This window comes from Bos mutus, chromosome 5 (assembly GCF_027580195.1).
Source record: "Bos mutus isolate GX-2022 chromosome 5, NWIPB_WYAK_1.1, whole genome shotgun sequence".
Lineage (NCBI taxonomy): Eukaryota > Metazoa > Chordata > Mammalia > Artiodactyla > Bovidae > Bos > Bos mutus.
In genome coordinates this window covers 462,531-486,209 of record NC_091621.1, presented here as the reverse complement: position 1 = coordinate 486,209, position 23,679 = coordinate 462,531, and the positions used below count along the sequence as shown (strand labels likewise).

Below are 23,679 nucleotides of genomic sequence, written 5' to 3'. Positions count from 1 at the left end.
ACTTCTCAGTCAGGTGGTCTTAGGCAAATTGTTTAAACTCTGTGTCTTGGTTTCCCCATCTGTAAGATAGGGATGATGGCTGTACTAGACAGAGTACTCCCGAGAAACAGAATCACTAGGATGTACAGAGAGAAATTTACTTTAAGGAACTGGTTTGCACAATTGTAGGGGCTGGCTAATCTAAGCTCTGTAGGGCAGGCCGGGAGCTTAGACAACTCCATCTCCACCAGCTGCACACGCTCCACCATCTCGTACATCTTAGCTTGGCACAGGAGACACTTGACCTCCCAGAATTATCTAAAACCACCGCTTCCTCTTTCACACTGGGGCTTCCCAGGTGGCTCAATGGTAAAGAATCTGCCTGCCAATACAAGAGACATGGGTTTGATCCCTGGGTCAGAAAGATCCCCTGAAGAAGGAAATAGCAACCCACTCCAGTATTCTTGCCTGGAAAATCCCATGGGCAGAGGGGCCTGGTGGGCTACAGTCCATGGAGCTGCAAAGAGTCAGACATGACTGAACACACACACACCACTTTCTCCTTCACACTATGGGCTGCAGCTCCTCTAAGTTGCCTCCAGATGGGACCTGGTCCATTCCAGCTCTGCATTATCACATCTGTTCTCTCTCCTGCCTGATCCCCACCATAAGGATGATAAACTTCTGCCCATCCTTCAAGACCCAGAGTGCCTGATCCCCTCTAGGCAATATTGATCTTGTCTTCCCTCTCTGCTTACACTGTACCCTGTGGACATCTCTCTTTCTTCCCCTCCCCAACAAGACTGCAAATTTCCTGAAACTGGAGATTTTGTCTTATTCATCTTCTGGTCTCCCCTTGTCCACCTGTCCCTGGCTCTAAGGTGTCTGATAAATGCTGCAGATGAGTTGAATGGTTCATTCTTGCTTGTGTCTGCTGACAGGGAGCACACTTCTCCCCAGGCAGCCTGTTCCATTTTCAGAAACTCTAACCTGCTGGGATGGTACAAAAAGTGTGAACATGGGATATGAACCTCTGGCTCTCAGACCTGGATGAAGACCATCTTTCGGTTATTTGTCCATTTTTCGCTCTCCTTCTCTTCTTCCTAAAGAGGAAGACAATTTTTTAAATTACTTGAGAGAAGCTAATTTTATGTATATAATAAAGTCATGGGGGTGAAGAGAAAGATGAGAAAAAGTTGTGTTGGCACGGAGTTTTAAGAAGAGAGGTGCCCAGACTTCCTTGGTGGTCCAGTGGTTGGGATGTCATCTGCCAATGCGGGGGGTGTGGGTTTGATACTTGGTCAGGGGGCTAAGATGCCACACGCCTCAGTGCCAAAAAATCAAAACATAAAACAGAAGCAATGTTGTAATAAATTCCATATAAGACTTAAAAGTAGTCCATACCACAAAAAAAAAAAAATGACGAGGAAGGGAAGAAGTAGTGATGTGGCCTATGTATTGGCAGATCTTTTAAGGGCCTTCAAGAAACTCAAGAATGGAATTTCTCCTCAATTACTTTTTGTTGTTGAATGGTCTCATTTAAACATGACATCACTCTGAGACTGAGCTACATGAGTCTCCAAGTTTATCAGGGTTACACCCAGTTAGTGGTAGATTCATCTGTGCTCAGATACAGCTTTCTCTTTGGCGTTGTGACCTTTACTTGTGTGAATGCACAATCATGTGGATGAGCATCTAGTTTAGAACCTGCAATTTCTGAAGTTTATGATCTAACTGTGCTGTAACTTTGATGACTATTTTCCCCTACACCTCCTACCTATACCAGCCTCCTATATTACTAGAATATCAGAACAGTCGGCCCCATAACAGAGGCCTCAGGATCAGTGATTATCAGCACCATCAGGCGATATCTCTTCTTTATAACAAATATTTGCTAACAACCCCTTTATTATCCTAAAATAAAGCTCACTGATAATATAATCTACCATATCCATAATTTTAAAGAGTTAATATCATGTCCTAGCTATGATATGTATAAAGATAAAAAGAAAGTTTTTTAATGATCAAATAAAATGCTTTTCAATATTTAAATGCTCGGGCATGATGGCACCAGAGGACACGTGGAGTAATTCAGTGTTTGCACCTATTCACAGACTCACCACCTATGCAATACTTTGCAGCCCAAGTTTGTTGGATGGGGGACTGCATAGTCAGGACAGGCCGGGCTATGCTGCAGTGATAAACATTCTTAATCTTCTCCCAACCCCTCAAGGTGATTTCTCACTCACATTTCACGTTCAGTGTGGTCGGGAGGGGCTCTGCTCGTCCCTGAGACCCAGCTGGACCAGAAACACCCGACCTAGACCAGCATGATCACCGCCGCCTTGACTGGTGCCGAAAATACTCATTAGTTCGTAAAACCTCCACCGGAAGTGACGCATATCTCCTCGCATTTCATTGGCCACACAAGCATTATGGCCGTACCTACCTTGAAACATCCTACCACGTGCCTGAAAGAGGGGACGTCAGATAATGCCCTACAATCCATAATCCATAGTAATGGCCATAGACACCACAATCCCATGGTGGCACTGCCATGAGGGGTGTCATTTTTCTGAAATGGTGAACAAGACTTGGAAAGTTCCCAATAATAATTTTTTCCCCAATTTACACAGTAGCTGTATTCCTGAAACATTTGATGTTTATTGTTGTTATTTTTAAACAATTCAAAGACAATGTATGTATAAGAAAAATTTATAAGCTCTAGAGTAAGGGTCTAGATCACAGATAAATCTTCTCTGTGTGTTTTTTCCTGCACATTCCAAAACACCCAGCACGCCTCCCTCTCCCCTCCCCCCACCAAATGTCAATACTGGAGCAGGAAACACTCTCCCAATACCCAAATGCCACCGTAGGGGACAATTCAAGTCCCACTGAGAGCCACTCATCTAGGCTAGTGGTTGGGGCAAACCTTTTGCAACAGGATACCCTTATTTGGCTTACTTTCAACAAAATATCATCAGACTCTAAATATTACTTTGGCTGAAAGTCCTACTGCTCTAGCTGAGGCAGGGGTGCCCATTCTGCAGAACCCCTGCTCTGCCATACCCACTCCTTCCCACACCTGTCAGAAGATCCTGAGTCCCCAGTGCTCAAAACCTGTGCTTGGATTCCCTGATGGCTCAGTGGTCAAGAACTCACCTGTCCATAGAGGAGACAGATCTTCCTGATCCAGGAAGATCCCATATGCCGCAGAGCAGCTAAGCCCATGTGCCACAACTACTGAGCCTTCACTCTAGGGCCTGGGAGCCACATCTACTGAGCCTGCGTGCTGCAACTGCTGAAGGTCACACCTCTAGAAGCTGTGCTTTACAGGAAGAAGCCACGCAATGAGAAGCCCTTGCACCGCAATGAAGAGTAGCCTCGCTCATAGCAACTGGAGAAGCTCCATGTAAATCAACAAAGACCTACGGCAGCCATAAACAAATAAATATTAAAAAAAAAAAAAAACTGGGGCTCCAAATAACGTGGTTTCATCATTCACTAGACACAAGCTCACCTCCCCTCTGTGATGAGTGGGGGGCCACGCTGCCCTCTGAGTGTTTTGAATTGGATAATTCACAGGAAAACTTTTGATGAGGTGGTTGAACTCTGCCTTCGCCACGATGGAGGGAAAGGCCACCAGCCAGAATGTGAAACATTCTGTACCTGGGACGTGAGATTCTCACTTTTCTTGAGAAGATAATATCCTTTGATGAGTGGAAATATTTCCAACAAAGATTCTGGTCTTCTAAATGTGGTAACACAGGTTCAATATTTTTCACTTTCTGTGGGAAATGTCAGCACAGAAAGAGTTTCATATCTGTGGGTAATGTATATGTATACTCATGTGGTTGGACCAAGGCAACAGAATTGATGTGGGTCAACAGACGTGAAGCTTTTGTGGCTATTTTTTTTTTTCTTTAAAGATGCACCTTCATTGAAAATACTGGAAAAAAAAAAATAAAGATGCACCTTTCACTTGCTTGGGAACAAAAAAATGAACCTTGTGTGTGTGTCTGTGAGAGAGAGAGAGGGAGGGTGCACAGTGAAAAAGAAAATGCAAGATATAATTTAAATTCTGGATTAAAAGGCAAATATGTGTGTGATATCTGGTAGACTTTATGAAGCCTGGCCTGTCATTTGTTTGGGCATCATCTGATACCTCCAGCTCTGCTCAGTTAAAGGTTTGCCAAGTCAGGAGCTCAAATGAGTCATCGCATACACAGCCCTTCACGGTTTATCGCTTAGACTGTCTCAGATCTTACCCAAGCCCTGATTTCTTTTATGTCCTCTCCAGCTTCTCAGCCTGTCTCCACCCCCATAAGCCACAGTCCTGGGCAGAGACATTAGAGCTGGATTTTAGAGTCCAAAGAGATCACCTCAGCTATCCCAGGGGCCTGAGTCCCGTGGATTTCAGAGCAGCAGGTAAAAGGTCAAGACCGGACCTCACAGCGGAGGGGTTAGACAGATGTTCACACACTCAGACTCACACATAGAGCTGCCCGCACCTGTGATATCCTCACAGAACCACACACACACACACACACACACACACAACTCAACCTCAGGAACCAGATATTCAGAATCAGGCTTCACTGATGCTGTCTGAGTCATCTAATGTTTCAAATGTTCAAAACTAAAAATAAATATATAAATGGGACTTTCCTGGTGGTCCAGCAGTTAACAGTCCATGCTTCCACTGCAGAGGGCACGGGTTCAATTCCCGGATGGGGAACTAAGATCCCACGTGCCATGGATAAATAAACCAATAGAATGTTCTATAGTTGAGAACATGCCTTCACGTCCAGGAAAGAAACAAGGGCGGCTTCATTCCCATCTTCAATTCACACCATTTGAACTGCCATAATAGGGTGGGAGTTGGGCCAGGGGACAGGTACACAGAGGTGAGCAAAGCTGAGGGGACCCCTACCTTCTGTGTCCGACCGAGGAAACACAAAAAGTCAAAGGGAACAAACAAAACAGAGGGAAAAAAAACCATAATCATAAATTGTCAGAGAAGGTGATGGCACCCCACTCCAGTACTCTTGCCTGGGAAATCCCATGGACGGGGGAGCCTGCTAGGCTGCAGTCCATGGGATCGCGAAGAGTCGGACATGACTGAGTGACTTCACTTTCACTTTTCACTTTCATGCATTGGAGAAGGAAATGGCCACCCACTCCAGTGTTCTTGCCTGGAGAATCCCAGGGGTGGGGGAGCCTGATGGGCTGCCGTCTGTGGGGTCGCACAGAGTCAGATATGACTGAAGCGACTTAGCAGCAGCAGCAGCAATCATAAATTGTAGTAAAGATGTCCTCTTCTGGAAAGATGGCAGACTAGATGGGGTGAAATACACATTCCTAACACCTCAATAATTCTGGATAAAAGAACATTTGAGAAATTGAAAAAAAAAAAAGATATCACTGCACAAGAAGATAAGGAAAATTCTCAGGATGCAAAATAGCCATGAGATGGAAACTAGGAAAGAGTCATGGAGGAGGGTGTGAGCCATGTGAGAAATATTTCACAGAGATTCCAGAAGGCGATGATAGAGTATATGCAGGAAAGGTGACACTGAAGAGGTATTTTATATATAAATATACATAACATATGTATGATTGGCCAACGAATAATCTGCCATCTCTATGACTCGTTCCCAGGACTGGACCCCCCAATCTCCCCAGAAGCCTCAAGGCTCAGCCTTCCCATATCCATACGGGAACAGCCCTAAGCCCATAAGTTCCCGGAGACGGGGCCAGGCCTGTGGGCTTCACCAGGGCACTCTGGAATGAGCCCAGGACCTGGCATGATGTAGCCCTCAATAGATACACGTCTGATGAATGCATTTTTCTGCTGCCCTCAAAGCCTAGCACAGATCCTTTCCTTTTCACTCCCATTCCACAGAAGGTAGAGACCATTTGCCTTATTTGAAGCTGGGACCCTTAGTCCCAAACCTGGGGCCTGGTCCATAATATTTGCTCAAGAAATATGTGTTAGGTTAATGCAGAATATGTTCCATTGCAGGATCACATTTAAAAAGTATTATCCTGCATTTTCCCCCTGAAACTTCCTTTTCTCCTTTGCTCTTTCCTTTTGAGACAGCCAGGTATTTCTGTGCCCAGGCCTTGGGAAAAGACTTGACAGCTGAAAGCAATAAAAACATGTCCCTTGCCTGGATTTGCAGATTCAAAAGCTCAGGCCTGAGAGGACCAGAAAGAACACACAGAAAGGGCAAAAGATTTGGAGGAAATCATGAGGCATCTGTGCTGTCCAGGTTGGAAAATCGTTTCTGAATCATCAGAAGGAAAGGAGTTGAAAGCAAAGAATAAGATTGCAGTTGGTGGAGGTTTCCAAAGAAAGTGGTTGTGCCTGTGCTGGAGGCCACCGCGAGCTCACAGAGGATCCTTATGTGAATGAGGAAGAGGCATCCTTTCCCAGTGCGCAGTTTAGCAACTGGAGCACAGACTGGGTCCAGCTTTATTAGTCCCCTGGCCAGGCACTCATGTGCAGGGTACACCCTCTACCACTGTACAGGACAGCCAGGCATAAGCCCTGCTAACCCCTGCAGAAGGTGAGAAAGCTCAGACAGGCCCATGGGGTCTGAACAGGGGAAACGTCTGCCTCATATCCCAGGTGGAGAGCACTTGGGGTGGGTGTGGGGGTCCCTGGAAAGAAGTGGCACCAGGCAAAGGGAGCCTTGGGCAGCCTCAGAATTTCCTTGAGTGCCTGATGGGGACAATAACTCAAGACCAGGTGGAGTGCAGCACCCCTGAGGATACTACTGGGGACAGATGACAGTAGTGACCAGATTGCCACCTCCCTGCCCATATACACCACAGCCCGGCACATGTAAGCTTCTTGGAATTAATTGGTCAAAATCCCAGGGACCTTTGGATTGCAGGGAGTGGGGATGGGGGGTTTCTTAAAGAGACTGAGGTTAAGTATTTGCCATCCAGCCACACTGAGGATTCCAAACAAAAATTTGAGTTGTAGAAAAAAAAGGAAGTTGCCTTTTTTGCACATCAAAGGTATAAACTGAGCTTTTCTACCTGCTGAGCTCCACAAATATTTGTTATGTGAATACTGATGGTGTGTGACAAATACCTGGTACTTCTCTGCGACTGAATTTTATTCAGCCGATTTAATCATCAGAGCACATGTGTCTTCCTGACTAGATGGTCAATTGCTTGAGGGCAGGGACCAAATTATTCCTCTTTAAATCCCGCATACATATCCTACACAGAAGTATTCCTCACTTGGGCGTTCAGTGGAGTTACTATATAAATGCATGGAAATTTTCTCCAGGCTCCAAGATCCCCCTCCCTCTGTTTTCCCCTCCACTCGTCTCTCAGTTTATCAGATTGTGGAAGAATTCCCAAAGCCTGAAGCAGAGCAGAAGGACTTTAACTCTGCCCTCTGCTGCTGCAGCAGGGCCGGATGAATGAGCCCGTTAGAATTTGAGACATGTCTGTTTCTGAAGATGGGCTCTGGTCGGTTCAGTGCCTGTGAAACCTGGCATAGTCTGAGATTTGGGGCAGGGAGGTCGGGCTCATCACAGGGGTCTGACCATTCAAGGACGGGGGGCACCAGGTTACCTGTCCTGGGAGCCCCTGGAGATGTATGGGGTGGAGGACTCGGGGCTTCCCACAGATAGCACCCTGAGTCTTGAGTGCTCTTCAAGCCCCTCTTGGCTTGGGTACCCACGTTGATCCAGACTACCAGATCCGTTTCTACAGCCTGTTCCAGCCTGCTACCTGGCTGCTGCAGCCACAGGCCAAGGTTTTATTCTAGTTCCCTGCAGCGAAACTTACACATTCTACCCATGCGCTCCGCTCAGCCTTTGTAGATATGGACTGTGTCTCTTGGCCTGCGTTGGTAAGTTATTCTCCATGCTTCTGCCCTTTCTCTGTGGCCAGAGGTCAGCCCTGCCACCAGCTGGCTGCCTAGCCGTCTCCTCAGCTGGAGTCCCTGCCAGCTTCCAGGCCGCACTTTAAACCGAGTTCTGCCACTTACTAGTGTCCTTAAGCATCTTTCCTAAGCTGTGGTAACCATGATGACCATCTTCCCCTGAGTCTGCATCTTCTCTGGGCCCCCACACTTGGTCTAGGGCAGCGGTCCCCAGGGATCCGTCTCGTTGGAGTCGACTTTTCCATGGACGGGTGTGAGGGGTGGAGGTGGGGGATGGGGGATGGTTTCGGGATGACTCAAGTGCGTTACTTTTATTGTGCATTTTATTTCTATTATTATTACATCAGCTCCACCTCAGATCATCAGTTATGAGATCCCAGAGGTTAGGGACCCCTGCTCTAAGGGATGAAAAACACCAGACAGAGACTGTGATGTGAGAAATCCTTTATTAAACCAGGTGTCACTCCCCTACCTGAGAAGGGACATTTATGTTGCAGACACCATGCCTCCATGCCTCCCTAGGGCTGGGTGTGGCCGTCCCACCCGGCCCACACTTCCTTCTCAGGGCAAGCAAGACACTCTGCTGTCTTCAAGGGGCTGGGTGATGGGGTCAGAGAATTAGGCTGGAGTTTATGTTGACAGCTCGGATTGGGGATTTAAGGTGAGGGTAAAGGTGCAGGTCAGTTTAGAGGTTGGTAGGAATTGGGTTGGCATTGAGGTGAAAGGAAAGTTGAGTTTGACCCAGACTCAGCCAGCCACAGTCAAGCTTCTCATGGTTCCCAAGTTGATGACCCTCCACTGAAAGCCTGGTCCCCAGGCCTCTCCCAAGGCTCCCTCCACCCCTAACCCATCCACCTCTTCCACCCACCTCTCCTAAACAAAGCACACACTCAGAAGCAAACCCTATAACTACTTGGGATTCAGTCCCCGCCCACCCTGCCCAGGTGGGTGGGGTGAGGGGCACAGGGGTGGGGCTTAGCCATGGAAGCCCAGCACCTTGTACTGGGCAGCCATGTCATTCCGGAACAGTTCCAGGGCCTTGCTCATGGCAGCCTGGGCATCAGCACCGAAGTCTGAAGGATGCTTGGCATGTAGAACATGGATGATGGCGTCCGAGATGAACTGCAGGGACAGGAGCAGAGGGGTGCTGGTCACTGGCAGGACAAGCCAGGGGCCAGATGGGAATCAACCCCAGCCCCAGCTTTGCTTTATTGCAGGGCCATTTACTGAGTATTTATTATATATCAGGCACACTTCTGAGCGGCCTCCATGGATTAACTCCTCTAATCCCCACAACCCATGAGACAAGTACAGATGGGATAATAGAGGCCCATCTTAATACAGAGGAGGAAAGGTCAGGCCTTGGGCTTGTGGTCACAGTCGCATGGCTTGGTGGGTTGGCTACCCCCACCCCCAACCAGGGGCTTCCCAGGTGGCTCAGAGTAAAGAATCCACCTGCAGTGCTGGAGATGCAGAAGACATGGGTTCAGTCGCTGGGTTGGGAAAATCCCCTGGAGGAGAGCATGGCAACCCACTCCAGGATTCTTGCTTGGAGAATCCCATGGACAGAGATGGGCTACAGTCCCTAGGGTCACAGAATTGGGCATGACTGAAGCGACTTAGCATGCATACACGCTACCCCCCTCTACTATGTTCAGGATGTTTTATTGTTCAGTCACTCAGTCCTGTCAGACTCTTTGCAACCCCATGGACAGCAGCACGCAAGGCTTCCCTGTCCTTCACTATCTCCCTGTATGTGCTCAAACTCCTGTCCATTGAGTCAATGATGCCATCTAACCATTTCATCCTCTGTTGTCCCTTCTCCTGCCCTCAATCTTTCCCAGCATCAGGATCTTTTCCCATGAGTTGGCTCTCCACATCAGATAGCCAAGGTATTGGAGGTTCAGCTCAGGATGAGGACCCAACCTATTACATGGTTCTAATCCAGGATTTTGCAATCAGAAAGTCTAGAAAATACTTCCATGTGTGTGGATTTAATTTTTGCATTTAATGGCTTAGGATGGTGATCTCTTTCAGTAGCCTTTTGGAGGGACAGTGGCGGGAGGGTGATCAGAACATCTTATTTTCTGCACCAAGCACGGAGCCGGTCCTCAGAAGCATTGGTGGAAGAGAAGGAGAGAAAGGAAGAGGAAAGGGACCAGGCCTATGCTTGGGCCCAAGACTGATCATATGTTACAGCAGCCTCACCGTCACTGTTGGCTCTACCATCCACATTGTCATGCCCAGAAAGATGGGCACAAACATCTCCACAGCACAGGGCTGCTTTAAGGGACTGAGCAACCTTATATAGTAAGAAGCTACTTGCTTTTTCAACAGTTCAGAAAGATTTGATGCCAATTTCAGCCGTGGCCTGTAGACAAGGGGTGTCATTTTACAGAGGCCAGACTGAGGTCATATTGCAAGTGGATGGGAGAGCTGGAATCTGCACCCAGGGGACTGTGGACAAACAACAGCCAGAGCCAGGGAGACAGAGGCCACCAGTGGTGGGTTTGTTCATATTCTCCGGCATCCAGGGTACAAGTGGCCAAAAGCTGACGGGTGGGGGTGAGGGGAGCGCATGCAGGGCAGCCTCAGGAGCACAAATGTCAGCACCTAGTAAACCCCGCTTGGCCAGAAGCCAGGACAGCGCCACAGACACCCACTGCTGGGCATCGGGGGGGACATGTGTTTAATTCCCTTTTAATGTCATAAACGTAACAAAGCCAAGTGAGGGGATGGGCTGACCTAGCGAGAACTTGGAGACCCAGGTTCCAGGCCCAGTTCCACCCTGACCTCCACGGATGACCTCACATGTAAGACAGAGATCCTGACTCCTTTGGGTCCCTCAATTCAGCCTTTCCTGAGTCAACTTCTGAGTCACTAATACTAGGAAAATTGTGGGCTGGGGCAGCTAGAAGACTGAGAAAAGACTTCAGCACCCAGCACCCTCTGGGGCCCCCTTGCTAATGGGTGAGAAGGAGCAATTTCTCATGAAGAACATAGACAAAGGTTCCACGGTGAGGGGAACAGCAGACGCGGGGCGCTGTCTTAATTTTTTGCAGTAGCTCAGACGGTAAAGCGTCTACCTGCAATGCGGGAGACCTGGGTTTGATCCCTGGGTCAGGAAGATCCCCTGGAGAAGGAAATGGCAACCCACTCCAGTACTCTTGCCTGGAAAATTCCATAGATGGAGAAGCCTGATGGGCTACAGTCCATGGGGTCGCAAAGAATTGGACACGACTGAGTGACTTCACTTCCACTTTCTTTGCAAACTTGTTTTAAGTAGACCCGGTTCTAGTCTGCTAGCTGGCAGTCCTATTTCCAGACCGCACTGGTTTCTCTCTAAGCCTGTCTGCTCCTCCCTGGAGATGGGATCCATCATTCAAGCTGGGTTGTGAGCCCCCTGCCTGTCACTGGGGTTCACATATGGAAGAAGCCAGGGTCTGACCTTGAGGAGCTCCTGTCCCAGCCAGGAGACAGCTGGGTAAAGAGATAAATTACAATACAGCCGGCAGGCGCCACGGCAGGGCTGGAATAAATGCCTTTGCTGGGGAGGGCTGGCAGGTGGAGCAGCTGACTGCCTCGTGGGCCAGAACTGAAGAGGTGGCTTCTGCGCTGGGCCTTGGAGAATGAACAGGGATTTGCCGAGAGAAGATGGGGAGGCGAAAGCACCACTTGTGCAGAATCCCAGGGGCAGGAACTGTTCCTCATGTCTGTGATGCTGAGATGGGCAGGCAGAATTGTTGGTGTGTGATGCGGGAGAGCAGGTGGGGCTTCTCCAGTAGTTCAGAGGGTAAAGAATCTGCTTACAATGCAGGAGACCTGGGTTCGAGATCCCCTGGGGGAGGGCATGGCAACCCACTCCAGTATTCTTGCCTGGAGAATTCCATAGACAGAGGAGGCTGGACTGACAGGCTACAGTCCAGAGGGTCACAAAGAGTCAGACACAACTGAGTAGCTAACAGTTTCACAGTAACCTTTGGGAGGGCAGGCAGGGGAGCTGGATGGTGGGGCTGAAGACAATGGTGATGGTGGTTGTTCACAGGAGACGTTGCACCATCAGGAATTAAGAGCGCAAGTTCCAGAGTAACATAGATCAGACTGTCCCTCCTGGCTTATATGCTGTGTGACTGGGAGTAAGCTACTCAACCTCTCTGAGCCTTCAGTTTCCAAATCAGTAAAGTGGGGATGAGAAGAGTCCCTGCCTGGGGAAGAGAATGCTGTTTACCTGCCCAATGGCCATTTTCACCTTCTTCCTTGTAAGAGAACACTAGTTTGTATTTGGAGTGGCAATAGACTACATTTCCCAGCTTTCCACACAGATAGACATGATCTCATGACTAACTTTTGGACAGTGAGATGTAAATAACACTGTTGGGTGAGATGCCTGCTTTCCCGGTACCTATGGGGCTCCCACACCAGCTCTGGGCTCCTGACCTCTGAACTTCTTTTGTAAGAGAAAAAGACAACACTGAATGCAGTTCCTAAGCTCATGGGGGTAATCGTGAAAGTTCCACGCAGTGACCCATGCAAACTGCTCATCATAGCCCATCCTAACCAGAAGTTTTCATGACTAACCTTACCTTCACTGCTGCACCAAACTGCCTGTGGCCCCATCCTCGGGGGTGATAGCCTCAGGGCCCTTTATCCCCCAGTTTCCTAGTTCTCCTTCTTGCCATATCCCTCCACCCACTGGGTCTAGACACAGGACTTGAAACTCAGACTCTCCCCAGCCCACCCAACTTCTCAGTCCATCACAGGAGATTCAAGCCAATTGCTTATGCCTTGGACACCTGAGGCGCCCTCTCTTCATCCGTAAAGATGCTGGAACTAATGATTCCCACCCAGAATTAAGCCCCAGCTACTGAACTCCTGCCACATGAGTCCTGTGTATGTCCGACTTGCAGTGGCACAGAGACTAGGAGCTGGGTTTCTGGAGGAATAGAGACCTAGTCTGAATCCTGGTTCTGCTACTTGGTGCCTCTGTGACCAGGGGCAAGCTGCTTAACCTCTCTGTGCCTCAGTTTCCTCATCTGTTGAGAGGGTGGGATAGTGGTGCCTACTCATAGACAGAAGGCAAGCTGTGTACTTCACAGCCACTTCTCCCTTGGTAATAAGATACTCATTTGGGGGAAAAATATGTTTACTCTCAATGACCCAGGAGGAAGGCCAAGTGGGTAGCAGCCCACTTTACAGATGAGAAAACTGGGGGATAAAGAGGAACAGCATAGGTCACTCAGCAAGTTATAACTGAGCTGGGACTTGAACCCAAATCTCAGGTCTTCGAGGCCTCCCCTTCCATCCTCCCAGCCACCCAGGACCCGCCACTCACCTCCAGGTACTTGACAGGGATCTTGTGCTTGTTGGCATGTGACTCAGCCAGATGCTTCACCTCTGCCTCATGGTGACCCTTTTTCTTCAGGATACCCCCCAGGGCCGTGAGCACCGTGTTGCCATGCTTCTTCAGGTCCTCGGAGGCCTTCATCTCAGCCTCTGTCTTCAGGTGCTTGAACTTGTCAAATTTCTCCAGGGTCTCGGGATGACCTGTGAAGAGCCTGAGGGGTACAAGGAGGGCTGAGTTAGACACAGGGGTCAGGAGGTGGCCAGACTCAAGTTCAAATCCACACCCTCCCAGTTGCTAGCTGTGTGACTGTGGCAATTCGCTTCACCTCTCTGTGCTTCAGTCTCCCCATCCAAGGAATAGGGATAACGAGTCCCTCCCTATAGAAGTGTGAGGATTAAATTGAATGAGATGGTATAGGCTGAGGGTCACACAGGAAGTGTCCTATAAATGCTTGCTATTACTATTTTTAGCATCATCATCTGCTTCATTGTTACTGTGAAAGGCTGGAAGGAAAAACATCTGCATGGTACCTGGCCTCGCCCCCATTTGCTCTAAGCTGTTGGGAGCAAAGATGACTAGACGTGTCACCGTGGAGCAGGGAGGAGCACGGGGGCTAAAGGATTTGTGGAGTATGTGCTGTGCGCCAGGCCCGCGCTAGGCTCTCCACTTGCACTTCCCTTTGGTGATGTATTATCCCCATTTTACATATGAGGGAACAGAGGCTGAGGAGTATGAGGTCCTAGCTCAATATCACATAGCTGGGCTGCAGATGAGCCAGACTGAAATCAGGTCTGAGTAACTCAAAATGTAGTCCATACAGGGACTACAGCTTCCTGCCCGAGGATCATCCTTTGGCTGCTTAAATACTTCCAGCTTCAGGAGGCTCACTACTCCATGTGACAGCTTTTCTAGTCTGAACAGCTCTCAGGCTCAGAAAGCGCTTGCTTATTTTGCTCTGCCTCCCTGTTTTTCCCAGGCCCCTCACAGTACTGACGGTGAGAATCTCTAATGGGAGCCATCTGCCAAAGACCAGGCCCCCACTCTTGCCAGGGACCCAGAGAGTTGGCCGCAGTGATCCAAGGAGTCACCTGTTGCCTCAGACTTCAGTCTTTCATTCTGCAGAAAGGTGGGGATCGTTAAAGGGAGTCATATCTGCCACGGGGAGGAGGGAGAGATTTTTCCCATTTCACTCATGGGCAAAGGGAAGACCGCAGAGGTAGGTGACTTGTCCAGGGTCACATGTCTGGTCAGTAGCAGAGCCCAGACACGAACCCACACAGATGGTTCCATAACTCATGCTCTCTCTTTTGTGTTGCACCCGGAAACCTCTGCCAGAGTGACCCTGTCTGCTGGACTTTCCCTCCTCTTGTCTGATGGCTTCAGTTCCTTGAAAGCTTTCTCTTTTGTGATTTCCTGGCTCTAGAACACCCTTAAACCTAACTGCGGACACACTCCAGTGTGCACAAGTGTCTCACGGCACATACCCATAATCACACGTATGCTCATGCACACACACACACACACACACACGGGCATAGCACAGACAGGGAGCGCCCCCTTCCCCCAAGGGCATGTCCCTCCTGCCTTCCCAGAACACCCAGTGCTGCCCACAGCCATGCTCAATGTCACTACCTCATCTGGGGCCCCGGCCAACCCTTCTACATCACTGACAGCTCATCTCCAGCACTTTTCACCTCAGGGTCCCTGAGATCCTGACTATTATTATCTGGCGACAATGATCCTTGAACTCCTGCCTGACAGATGCAAGACCCAGAACCCACAGGTGAAGGTCGGGACACTGGAGGGAGACTCTCTGGGGAAGAAGAGGACCAAGGATCTGGGACCCAAGGCCACCAGGGGTCTGAGACATCTTGGGAGACCCCCGGATGTCTGGGGAAGAGACTAAGCACTGAGAATCATGAAAGCTGAGTTCTGGCCCCAGTTCTGCCTCTGCTGTGATGTTGAAAAAGTCACTCAGCTCCTCTGGGTTTTGGATCAACTATCTTAAACCAAAAAGTTGATTTCTCAGCTTCCAAGTTCTAAGGCTTGACCCCTCCAACCCGGACCTCACCCTACACTCTTAGCACTTGTCAGCCAGAGAGGGAACCCCGGATTTACTTTAACACTGCAGAAAAACCTGGCTTCTGAATGCCCATCAGATCTTCCTTTCTACAGCTGCCTCCCTCCACTGCCCCCAAGGCCGGCAGCTGGGAGTCCCTGGGAAGCCACAGAAGGTCCTACCTGGGAACTTGTGACAGTGGCAACTCAGAAAATGAGCAGCTGGAAGGCCCTCACCCTGTAGACATGGGTGGGTGGGGCTTTTCTTCCAGGGTTTCAGAAGCACGCGCTTGCCTTGTGCTTTCATCTTCAATCCTATCGTCAACCTGCCTAGTTTATTACAGGTCAGCGGGAAAGGAGGCCAGTTCCCAGCTGTGCTCTGAGCTGAGACCCAACCAGACACCCACATGAAAGATAGAAGGCGCTCCCAGGCCTGCATAAATTCTTCTCTGCTCTAGAACCGAAGAACCAGACGAGGGTGGGAACGCATCTCTTGTATGCTAAGACTGCGGGACGACGTGGTATAGGGTTCAGGAGTGGCAACGCTGATCCAGGCTGCTGGACTTGAACTCCAGCTTTGGGACTTCAGGCAAGTCACTTAACTTCTCTGTTAAACGTGGGGATTATAATAACGTCCACCTCATGAGGTTACTGTGAGGCTGAAATGAGTTAATATACATGAACACGTAACACAGGGCCTAGCAATCAGTGTGTAACATATTTACATGTTTGCTGTCCTCATCAAAAGCTCTAGGCCACGATCACCATCACCACCATCACCCCCATCATCCTCACCAGCTCCATCATCACCATCCTCACCACTACCATCGTCATCACTAGGATTGGGAATCTTGGGTTCTGTCTGTAGCTACCATTGGTTGACTGGGACTCTTGAGCCATGTTTCCTCCCGGTGACATGAGACATACTGGCCACCAGCAGTGACTTCCCAATTTTCCATGGCCTCGAAATCCTTTGTTCAAATGCAAAAATAAATAAAGCAGGAAAGATCTGGGGGAAAAGAAGGAAAGGCAGGGGCCCAAAGCCCTCTTCAGCTGCCTCCGCCCTCCTAAAAACCCCCGTTTCCTGGAGCCAGACTCTGCAACTGACCTTCCAGCTATTATGTTCTAGGACATAATGATCACATACTTGCAGTGAAGCCCTCAGAGTTTTATTAACAGACCGAACAGAATTTGCTATCTGTCATAACCAGAGGAGTGGGAGAAATGACCTTTTCAAGAAGAGTAAGAAAACCCAGGTTCGGCATCTGGAACAGAATCACAAGGTCATTTCTCACAGGGCACCCTGGAAGTCAGCATCCCCTTCTCCCTGTCCCTGGCCCCCAAATACCAAGAGGGCAGAAGCCGTCCGCGTGGTTTCTGCATGTCTTCAGCTTAAGATGTGATGGGGCATCAGGCTCTCTGGGGCCTGCCAGGGGTCGGCAGTCTCCAGCATCACGTCTTGCCCCTGGCTCCTGCCCCTGGCAGTTTTCTCTGATCCACTGGGAAGGGAGGGGCTGTTTCTCCCATGATACGATACCCCAAGTCTCCTTCCAGACCTCCAAGTCACTGACTTAGGGCTGACAGCCCCCAGGTCACCTGGGAAAGACTCCTTTTTGGCAAACTGGTCTCCCACTCAGCTACCCTGCCTCCTCTCCAAAAGCAAGGCAGGATCCAGGACTCAAAGAATGCCAAGGCCTGGGGGTGGGCAGGGATCTCAGAGACCATGAAGGTAATCCCTCCATTCAACAAATAGGGAAATGGGACCCAGACAGGATTAGTGACTTGTCCAAGGTCACACAGCAAAGGGAGAGCTGAGGAGTTGATGTCTACTTTGGAGAGTCTTCTGTCCAACCAAATGGGACCTCTTGCAGTGCCAGTAGCCAACTGACAGAGGCATAAGAGGAAAAAGACACAAAGGAAAACCCCAAGATGCCAGTTAGATTCAACAGGGAACTTGACCATCCTTTCTCATGTGTTTTTGGCATGGGCCACTAAGGCTGAAACTCCAGATAATAGAGCTTATAGCTTATGTCTGGGTCATTCTCCCAGACATGGGAGCTGGAAATGGGTGAAGCCTGGGGGAGGCTGAAAGGGTGTCTAAATGGGAGAGGAAAACCTGCTCTGACTCATAAAGAAGGAGAAATTCATCTATAAAGTGTAAAGGACAATCCATTCACTCATGGCAACCAGGGCCCACCTCCTCCCAGGCGCAGAAATGTCGATGTACGCTTTTGACTCACGCTGCCCAGAGCATGAGAAAGGACCAGGAGGAGAGGGGAGTCTATCACCACTTGGCGAAGAAGGCAATGAGAACATGAGGTTCTATTTCTGAACCACAGCCACCCTCTGCTTACAAAACTTAGAATTTTGGGGGGTGGGGGGCGGGGAGGGTGTTTCTTTATTCAGGAATCCCTTGCTAAAGAAGGCAAGATGTGCTTGGAGATTATTCTGAGCCTTCAAAAGACATACCCAACATCAAAAGTCAAGATTAGGGACTTCTGTGGTGGCACAATGGATAAGAACCTGCCAGCCAATGCAGGAGACATGGGTTGGATCCTGATCTGGAAAGATTGCATATGCCGCCGAGCAACTAAGCCCATGCCCCGCAACTACTGAGCCCACGCTCTAGAGCCCTAGAGCCGCAACTACGGAGCCTGCGTTCCTGCACCTGGAGCCTGTGTTCCCCAGCAAGAGAAACCACGGCAATGAGAAGCCCATGCATGGCAATGAAGAGCAGCCCCTGCTCACCACAACTAGAGAAAGCAACAAAGACCCAACACAGCTAAAATAATAGTAATTACTATTATTATTATACTTTAAAGGGCCCAATTCTAAGCTTCATCTCCAAGAGTTACTGACATCTTTTGGAACTCACTCTATGCCAGGAATTATGCTGGGCCCCTTGGCTGCAGCATTTTATTTAATTCTTACTTCTACTGTATAATGTAGATATTAGGATTCCCCCCCCTCCCATTTTATAGGAGAAGAAACTGAGGCTCAGAGAAGTTATGTGCTTTCCCAAAGGTCACACAACAGCTCGGTGGCAGAGCCAGGTGTAGAACCACATATCTCATCTTGAAGGCCGTGTCTTAATCCTTGGCATTTTACAGACTTTAATGAACTTGTGACTCTGGGGTCATCCTTCCCTTCTTAGGTCCTTTGTGTCCTCATCCATTAGGTGAGGTGAGAAAGACCTCTCAGACCTTTCTTGTTAATTCTAGCTATAATTTTAGGATTCCTTCTGGTGGGCTCTAAGCATCAAGGATTTGATCATCAAAGCTCCTCCCAGCTGCTAGCACAAGTGTGAAATGGATCTGCTTTCCTGATTCCAACCTCTGATACATAAAAACACAGGAGAACCAAGTAGGGGGTTTAACAAAGTTAATTAACACAGCAGCCAACTGGTCAACCCCGGGGCAAACGTTCCACCTTGCAGGCAAGCATTCTTGACCTTGAGGAAGGAGGTGACAGGGGCAGTGGGATTTCTTCCTTTTACCTGATGAGGACCTCCTGCCCATGGCCTGCGACATCAGCCTCCACCTTCCCCCAGGCATTCAGCACCAACTGCCATTCCCCGTCGCTGAGCCCCATGGCGCAGTCTGAAGAAGAGAAAAAGAACAAGGGCGGACTGACTGGGTGTCCTGTCTCCGACAGCTGGGGTTTGAGGCTGCCTGGCCCCAGAGGGATTTTATACCTTCCCAGATGCTTAACAGGGATCACTTGACAGCTCATTCACTCTCTCTCTCCCTCCTCCCCACCCCCCTCTCTCATGTAGGGGTCTAATCTTTTCCTTTCTCTAGCCCTCACATGGAAGCTATTTTGAGGCAGGTGCCATTGTGGGGAGGTAGGCCAACTCAGGTCACGGGTGTGGTGGTGGTGGGGTTGTGTGTGCGGAGAGTGGGGAGGAGGCTGGGCCACTGTTTGGACTCTCAGAGGCCAACAGAAAGGGCAAGGCTAGGGCTGACGCCAGTGGCCTGAAACCCAACTCCCCCTGCTGTCAGCCACCCCAAGAGGACCTGTCATATCTCTAAGCCCAGAGCAGCAGGCACCCTGGCTTGGCCCTGGGACTGTCCTGGCCTTAGCAGTCTCTTTGCCCACCGTCTAGAAGCCCACTTTGCCAGAATGCCTCTCACTTTTCAGAGTGGTGGGAAGGAACCTCGATGGTTTCCTGCTTATAACTGGGTGAACCCAGGCAGATCCATACCCTCTTGGAGCCTGCATTTTCCCACTCCACCCAGAAAGCTCAAATATTGTTCAGATATTTTCCTCTGAAAAATTGTGCTTCATGTGCCCCCTCAAGGCACAATTAACTGCCTGCCCTTTCCACCTATTCGCATGTGTTCCTGTCACACTGCTTACCTCATTGCGTCACATTTCTTTGTATCCATACTGGCTCCTCCGTTAGTACCCTAGCACCCAATACTCAGAGACTTTCCCAGGTGCCAGGCTCTATTCTAATCACTTTACATTTGGTAACTCGTTTAGTCTCCCGACAGCCCTATATGATAAATACAGACATTACCCCCACCTCGTGGAGGGGAAGTTAAGGAGATGTGCCACAGTCACACAGATAGCTGATGGAAGAGCTGGGTTTTGAACCAGGAAGTCAGGCCCCTGAATCCGTGCTCCCAAACACTTTACTTTGGTTACCATGTGCAGGAGCTTTGTTTCCTTCATCTGAGTGTTTTGTGGGCCTTGCACAGTGCTGTATACCAAGCTGAACTGAATAAAGGTTCACTGAATTTAAAAGGTGAATGGCCTTCCCAGGAAGGCAAGAGAATGATCAACCTTTATTTTTCATTCATCCATCTTCCCATCCATCTATCCATCCATCAACCCCTCTACCCACTCACCCACCATCCGTCCATCTGTCCATCATCCATCCATCCATCTATCCACCATTCTGCCATCCACCCAACAAACTGTTATAAGGTACCTACTGTGTGTCAGAAACTGCTACATGCTGAGGACACAAACCAGATAAAACACATCGTGGTGTTCAATCTCCTAGGGAGAGAGATAAGTAAGAGGAATAACATTACAGTTCAGTTTATGTGGCGCTATGATCAGGGTCTACACAGAACTTTACAGATTACAAAGTGCCTCCTCGGGCAGGACTAATCTAGTCTTCCCAATGCCCCAGCAAGGTAGAAAGCATCATCCCATTTTATAGCTGTGGACCACGAGACTCAGCAAGGATAAACATCAGGTGTCCTGGCCACCCTGGGACTGTATTGGACCTGTCAGTTATGACTGCCCTACATACACAGCTCTTTCTAAAGATAACTGCCCTGCCCCAGCCCCCAAGGTCATGTCCTCTCCCAAATCCCGCGGCTAGTCACAGCTGATTGAACCAAGGCTGGGACCTAATTAGAGGCAGCCAATGGCATGGCTCTGTCAAACAGCCAGTGTCTATTAACTACACCAATCAGATCCCCTCTTTAAAATATGAACAGAGATGATTGATAAGAATTGGCTAGGTGGTAGGAAATGCTAGGTGAAAGGGTTCCATGGCTAGCACCAAGTAAGACCCCCAAACTCAGAGCTTCCCCAGAACAACCTTGGGTCTCCATTCTGATTCTGGTAAAGCCTGCTCCCATTTCAGTTCCAGGGTGACCATCACACTTCCTGTGTGACCTTTTGTGCATCATTGAGTGATCCCTGTTTAGATATTGAGTCAGCGGACTCCTAACAACCAAAGAGACCAGAAGCACACAGGCCCCTTCTTGACAATGTGCTCCTGAAACCACACGTGAGGATCCATGTTAACCCAGGACACTGAGTTGGTATATCTCCAGAAGTCATTCAGCTTTCACAGTGAAAGGTTCAGTTGTAAAATGAGTAACTAAGAGACTACCCTGGTGGTCAGGTGGTAAAGAATCTGCCTTCCAATGCTGGGGACATGGGTTTGATCCCTGGTCAAGGAAGTAAGATCCCATGTGCCCACTAAGCCCAAGAGCTGTTACTAGAGAGCCTGCACACTGCGACTACTGAGCCCATGCAGGCTGCAACCAGAGCCTGGGGGCCACACAAGAGAAGCCCACGTACCGCAACACAGACCCAGCCGAACATTTGTTCATTTGTCCATTCCCCATCCTGCTACCAAGGGCTGACTCTGTGCCAGGCTCAGGATCAAAGAGAAAGGCCACTCTGAGAGAGTTTGCTGAGGTCTCAGCTCCTAGTCCTGGCTCCTTGCTGGAGGGTGAGCTCATCAGTATGGGAGGGAAGTGCAGAGAGAAGAGCAGAAGCAGCAGCGAGCTGCCCCCAGTCTGAACCAACCCCTGAGGCCCACTGGGGACACCCCTGAAAGAATCAGCATCACTGGTTCCCATTTAAATCCCCAGCCCTGGCTATGCCACTTGCAAAACCCTTCTACCCAGTGCCCTGAGAACCTCAGCACATCCCTGAGGGGCTGGCAGAGCGGGACTCATTGTTATCCCACATGGCTGTTCAGAAACAAAGGCTTGGAGACCTTGTACACCCGCCCGAAGCTGGTAAGCAGCAGAGCTGGAACCAACAGCCCAATCCACAGCCCTTGTCCCATCTCCAGCCTCCTGAGTTTTCCAAGGATGGCCTGAGTACTTAAAATTTCATCAACTTGTTACCAGCACTAAAGTGTTTAATATGAAGCTGTCACCCCCTTAGCAGGCACCCTCATTAACTGGCAAGTTCATGGAAACCCATGGCTTTGAAGTTGATGAACCTTTTAAGTTTTACCTTTTAAGTTAATAGGAGGGACCAACATCTGTTTGTACTTACACGTCTCTATAACAGAACTGGCGGTACCTAGCAGTTGCTATGGCTACCTGCAGCCACCAGCTTTGTTTGGGGGCTATAATTATCCCTGTGACAGCCTTCTAATAGCCGGGGCAGGGAAACTGGAAAGGCACAGAATAGGAAAGCCAGGCTGCTTCTGCATGCAAAGTTTTCTGCAGCCTTACAAGCTTATGCATACACACATACAGGTGAGTTAGTCTGACACCCAGTGGGGCAGAACTAGATCCCACCAAGGGAGACCTGCCTCTTCCTCTTCTTCCCTTTCATATCATAGAATCCTTTGAATGGGAAAATCTGAAACATATAGAATCATCCTCAAGTCTTCAAATTCTGGACACTTGAGATCCTAGAGTTACAGTTCTAGAGGGCCAGAGTGTTCAACTTTCACCACCCTGAAAACTTGGGTTCTACATTCAGAGTCAGAAAACTAAAGAAAGAGTAATCTAGAATCGTAGGGACATAGGATCTTGAAACTTACAGAGGCCTAGATGGTATCAAAGTTCCCACTGAATCAGCGGTCCCCAACCTTCTTGGCATCAGGGACTGGTTTCGTGGAAGACAGTTTTTCCATGGACCGGGGGTGGGGGGATGGTTTGGGGATAATTCAAGCGCACTACATTCATTGTGCAATTTATTTCTATTGTTATTACATCAGCTCCACCTCAGACCATTGGGCATTAGACCCCGAGGTTGGGAGACCCCTGCACTAAATGCAGGAATTTTCCCTACAGATCATAATCTGCTTGAATACTTCTAGGAGCAGCGAACTCACTTTCTAAAAACCAAAGTATGCCTTCTTGTCAAGCTCACTCCCTTGTCCTGGCTCTCTGGTGCTCCTTGGGAATGTAGAGAACCAGCTGAAAGAAGTTTCAGGCTCCCTAAGATTTTTCTTGTCCAGACTGCACATCCCCAAGGCTTTTTAACTGAATGCCCTCTGCTGGCAAGGTAAGCCAGGAGCCTGTCTAGTCAAAAAAGGCCATTCTCCACCTTGCTCCCCGTGACTCCCACCTCTCCTCACTTACATACTGAGAACTCTCTAGCAAGGGGCTTCCAGCTCCCCCTGCACAAGTTTGAGGCCCAGGTGACTGTGCACCAAACTCTCTCTTTCAAAGGTGACCTGGGAATTCATGAACCCTTGTGCAGCTAACAACTCACACCCCGCTCCCCGCCCCCCGCGGCCCCGCCCCAGTGAATCTGGGGGCGGGAAGAGGTGTTACATTTTAAGACTCCACCGTGGGGAACCAAAGATGGCAAGAAAGAACATTTTGGATCTTCAAAGCTGTAGGTCCCCTCAACCTTGGCCACCCCCCTTCCTCCTCCACTTCCTCCTCCTCCTCCCCGAAGCCGCCCCTTTGGAGGCCAGCCCAGACAGCGCCTCCCACCCACTCCCAGCTCAGCTTGCTCCTTCCTGGCAGAGTCTGCCTCCGGGACCAGCGCCAGATGAGACTCAGAGCAGGGCTGGGGCCTGGAGCCTGCAGGATCTGCTGAGGTCACGCATGAGTTTGAGGACCCCCCCAAAGCTGGCCCCAGACCCCCTGGGGCCCGCCCTCCTCCCAGCCCCCACCAGCGGCCCTTGCACTGACCACGTTTCCCCTTCTGCCCAGCTGTCCTT

General features: G+C 49.5%; 1 protein-coding gene across 1 annotated transcript; it reads right to left on the bottom strand.

The window, feature by feature from the left end:
* Window positions 1-8,315: 8,315 nt before the first annotated feature.
* MB (myoglobin) lies at window positions 8,316-20,277 on the bottom strand. The gene is made up of 4 exons (XM_014478957.2): window positions 20,231-20,277; window positions 18,787-18,889; window positions 13,221-13,443; window positions 8,316-9,010 (listed from the first exon to the last, which is right to left on the bottom strand). Exons 2-4 carry the CDS (start codon window positions 18,879-18,881, stop codon window positions 8,864-8,866), a joined length of 465 nt encoding a protein of 154 aa, XP_014334443.1. The 5' UTR covers window positions 18,882-18,889; window positions 20,231-20,277; the 3' UTR covers window positions 8,316-8,863.
* Between the last annotated feature and the right edge of the window lie 3,402 nt (window positions 20,278-23,679).

Bases quoted from the DNA above. Each gene is read 5' to 3' on its own strand.
- MB (XM_014478957.2), bottom strand. From the start codon at position 18,881: ATGGGGCTCAGCGACGGGGAATGGCAGTTGGTGCTGAATGCCTGGGGG. The intron at 13,444-18,786 runs GTAAAAGGAAGA...TGTACCCCTCAG, and splicing joins GGGCAGGAGGTCCTCATCAG to GCTCTTCACAGGTCATCCCG. The intron at 9,011-13,220 runs GTGAGTGGCGGG...CTGTCCCTGCAG, and splicing joins TCCCTGTCAAGTACCTGGAG to TTCATCTCGGACGCCATCAT.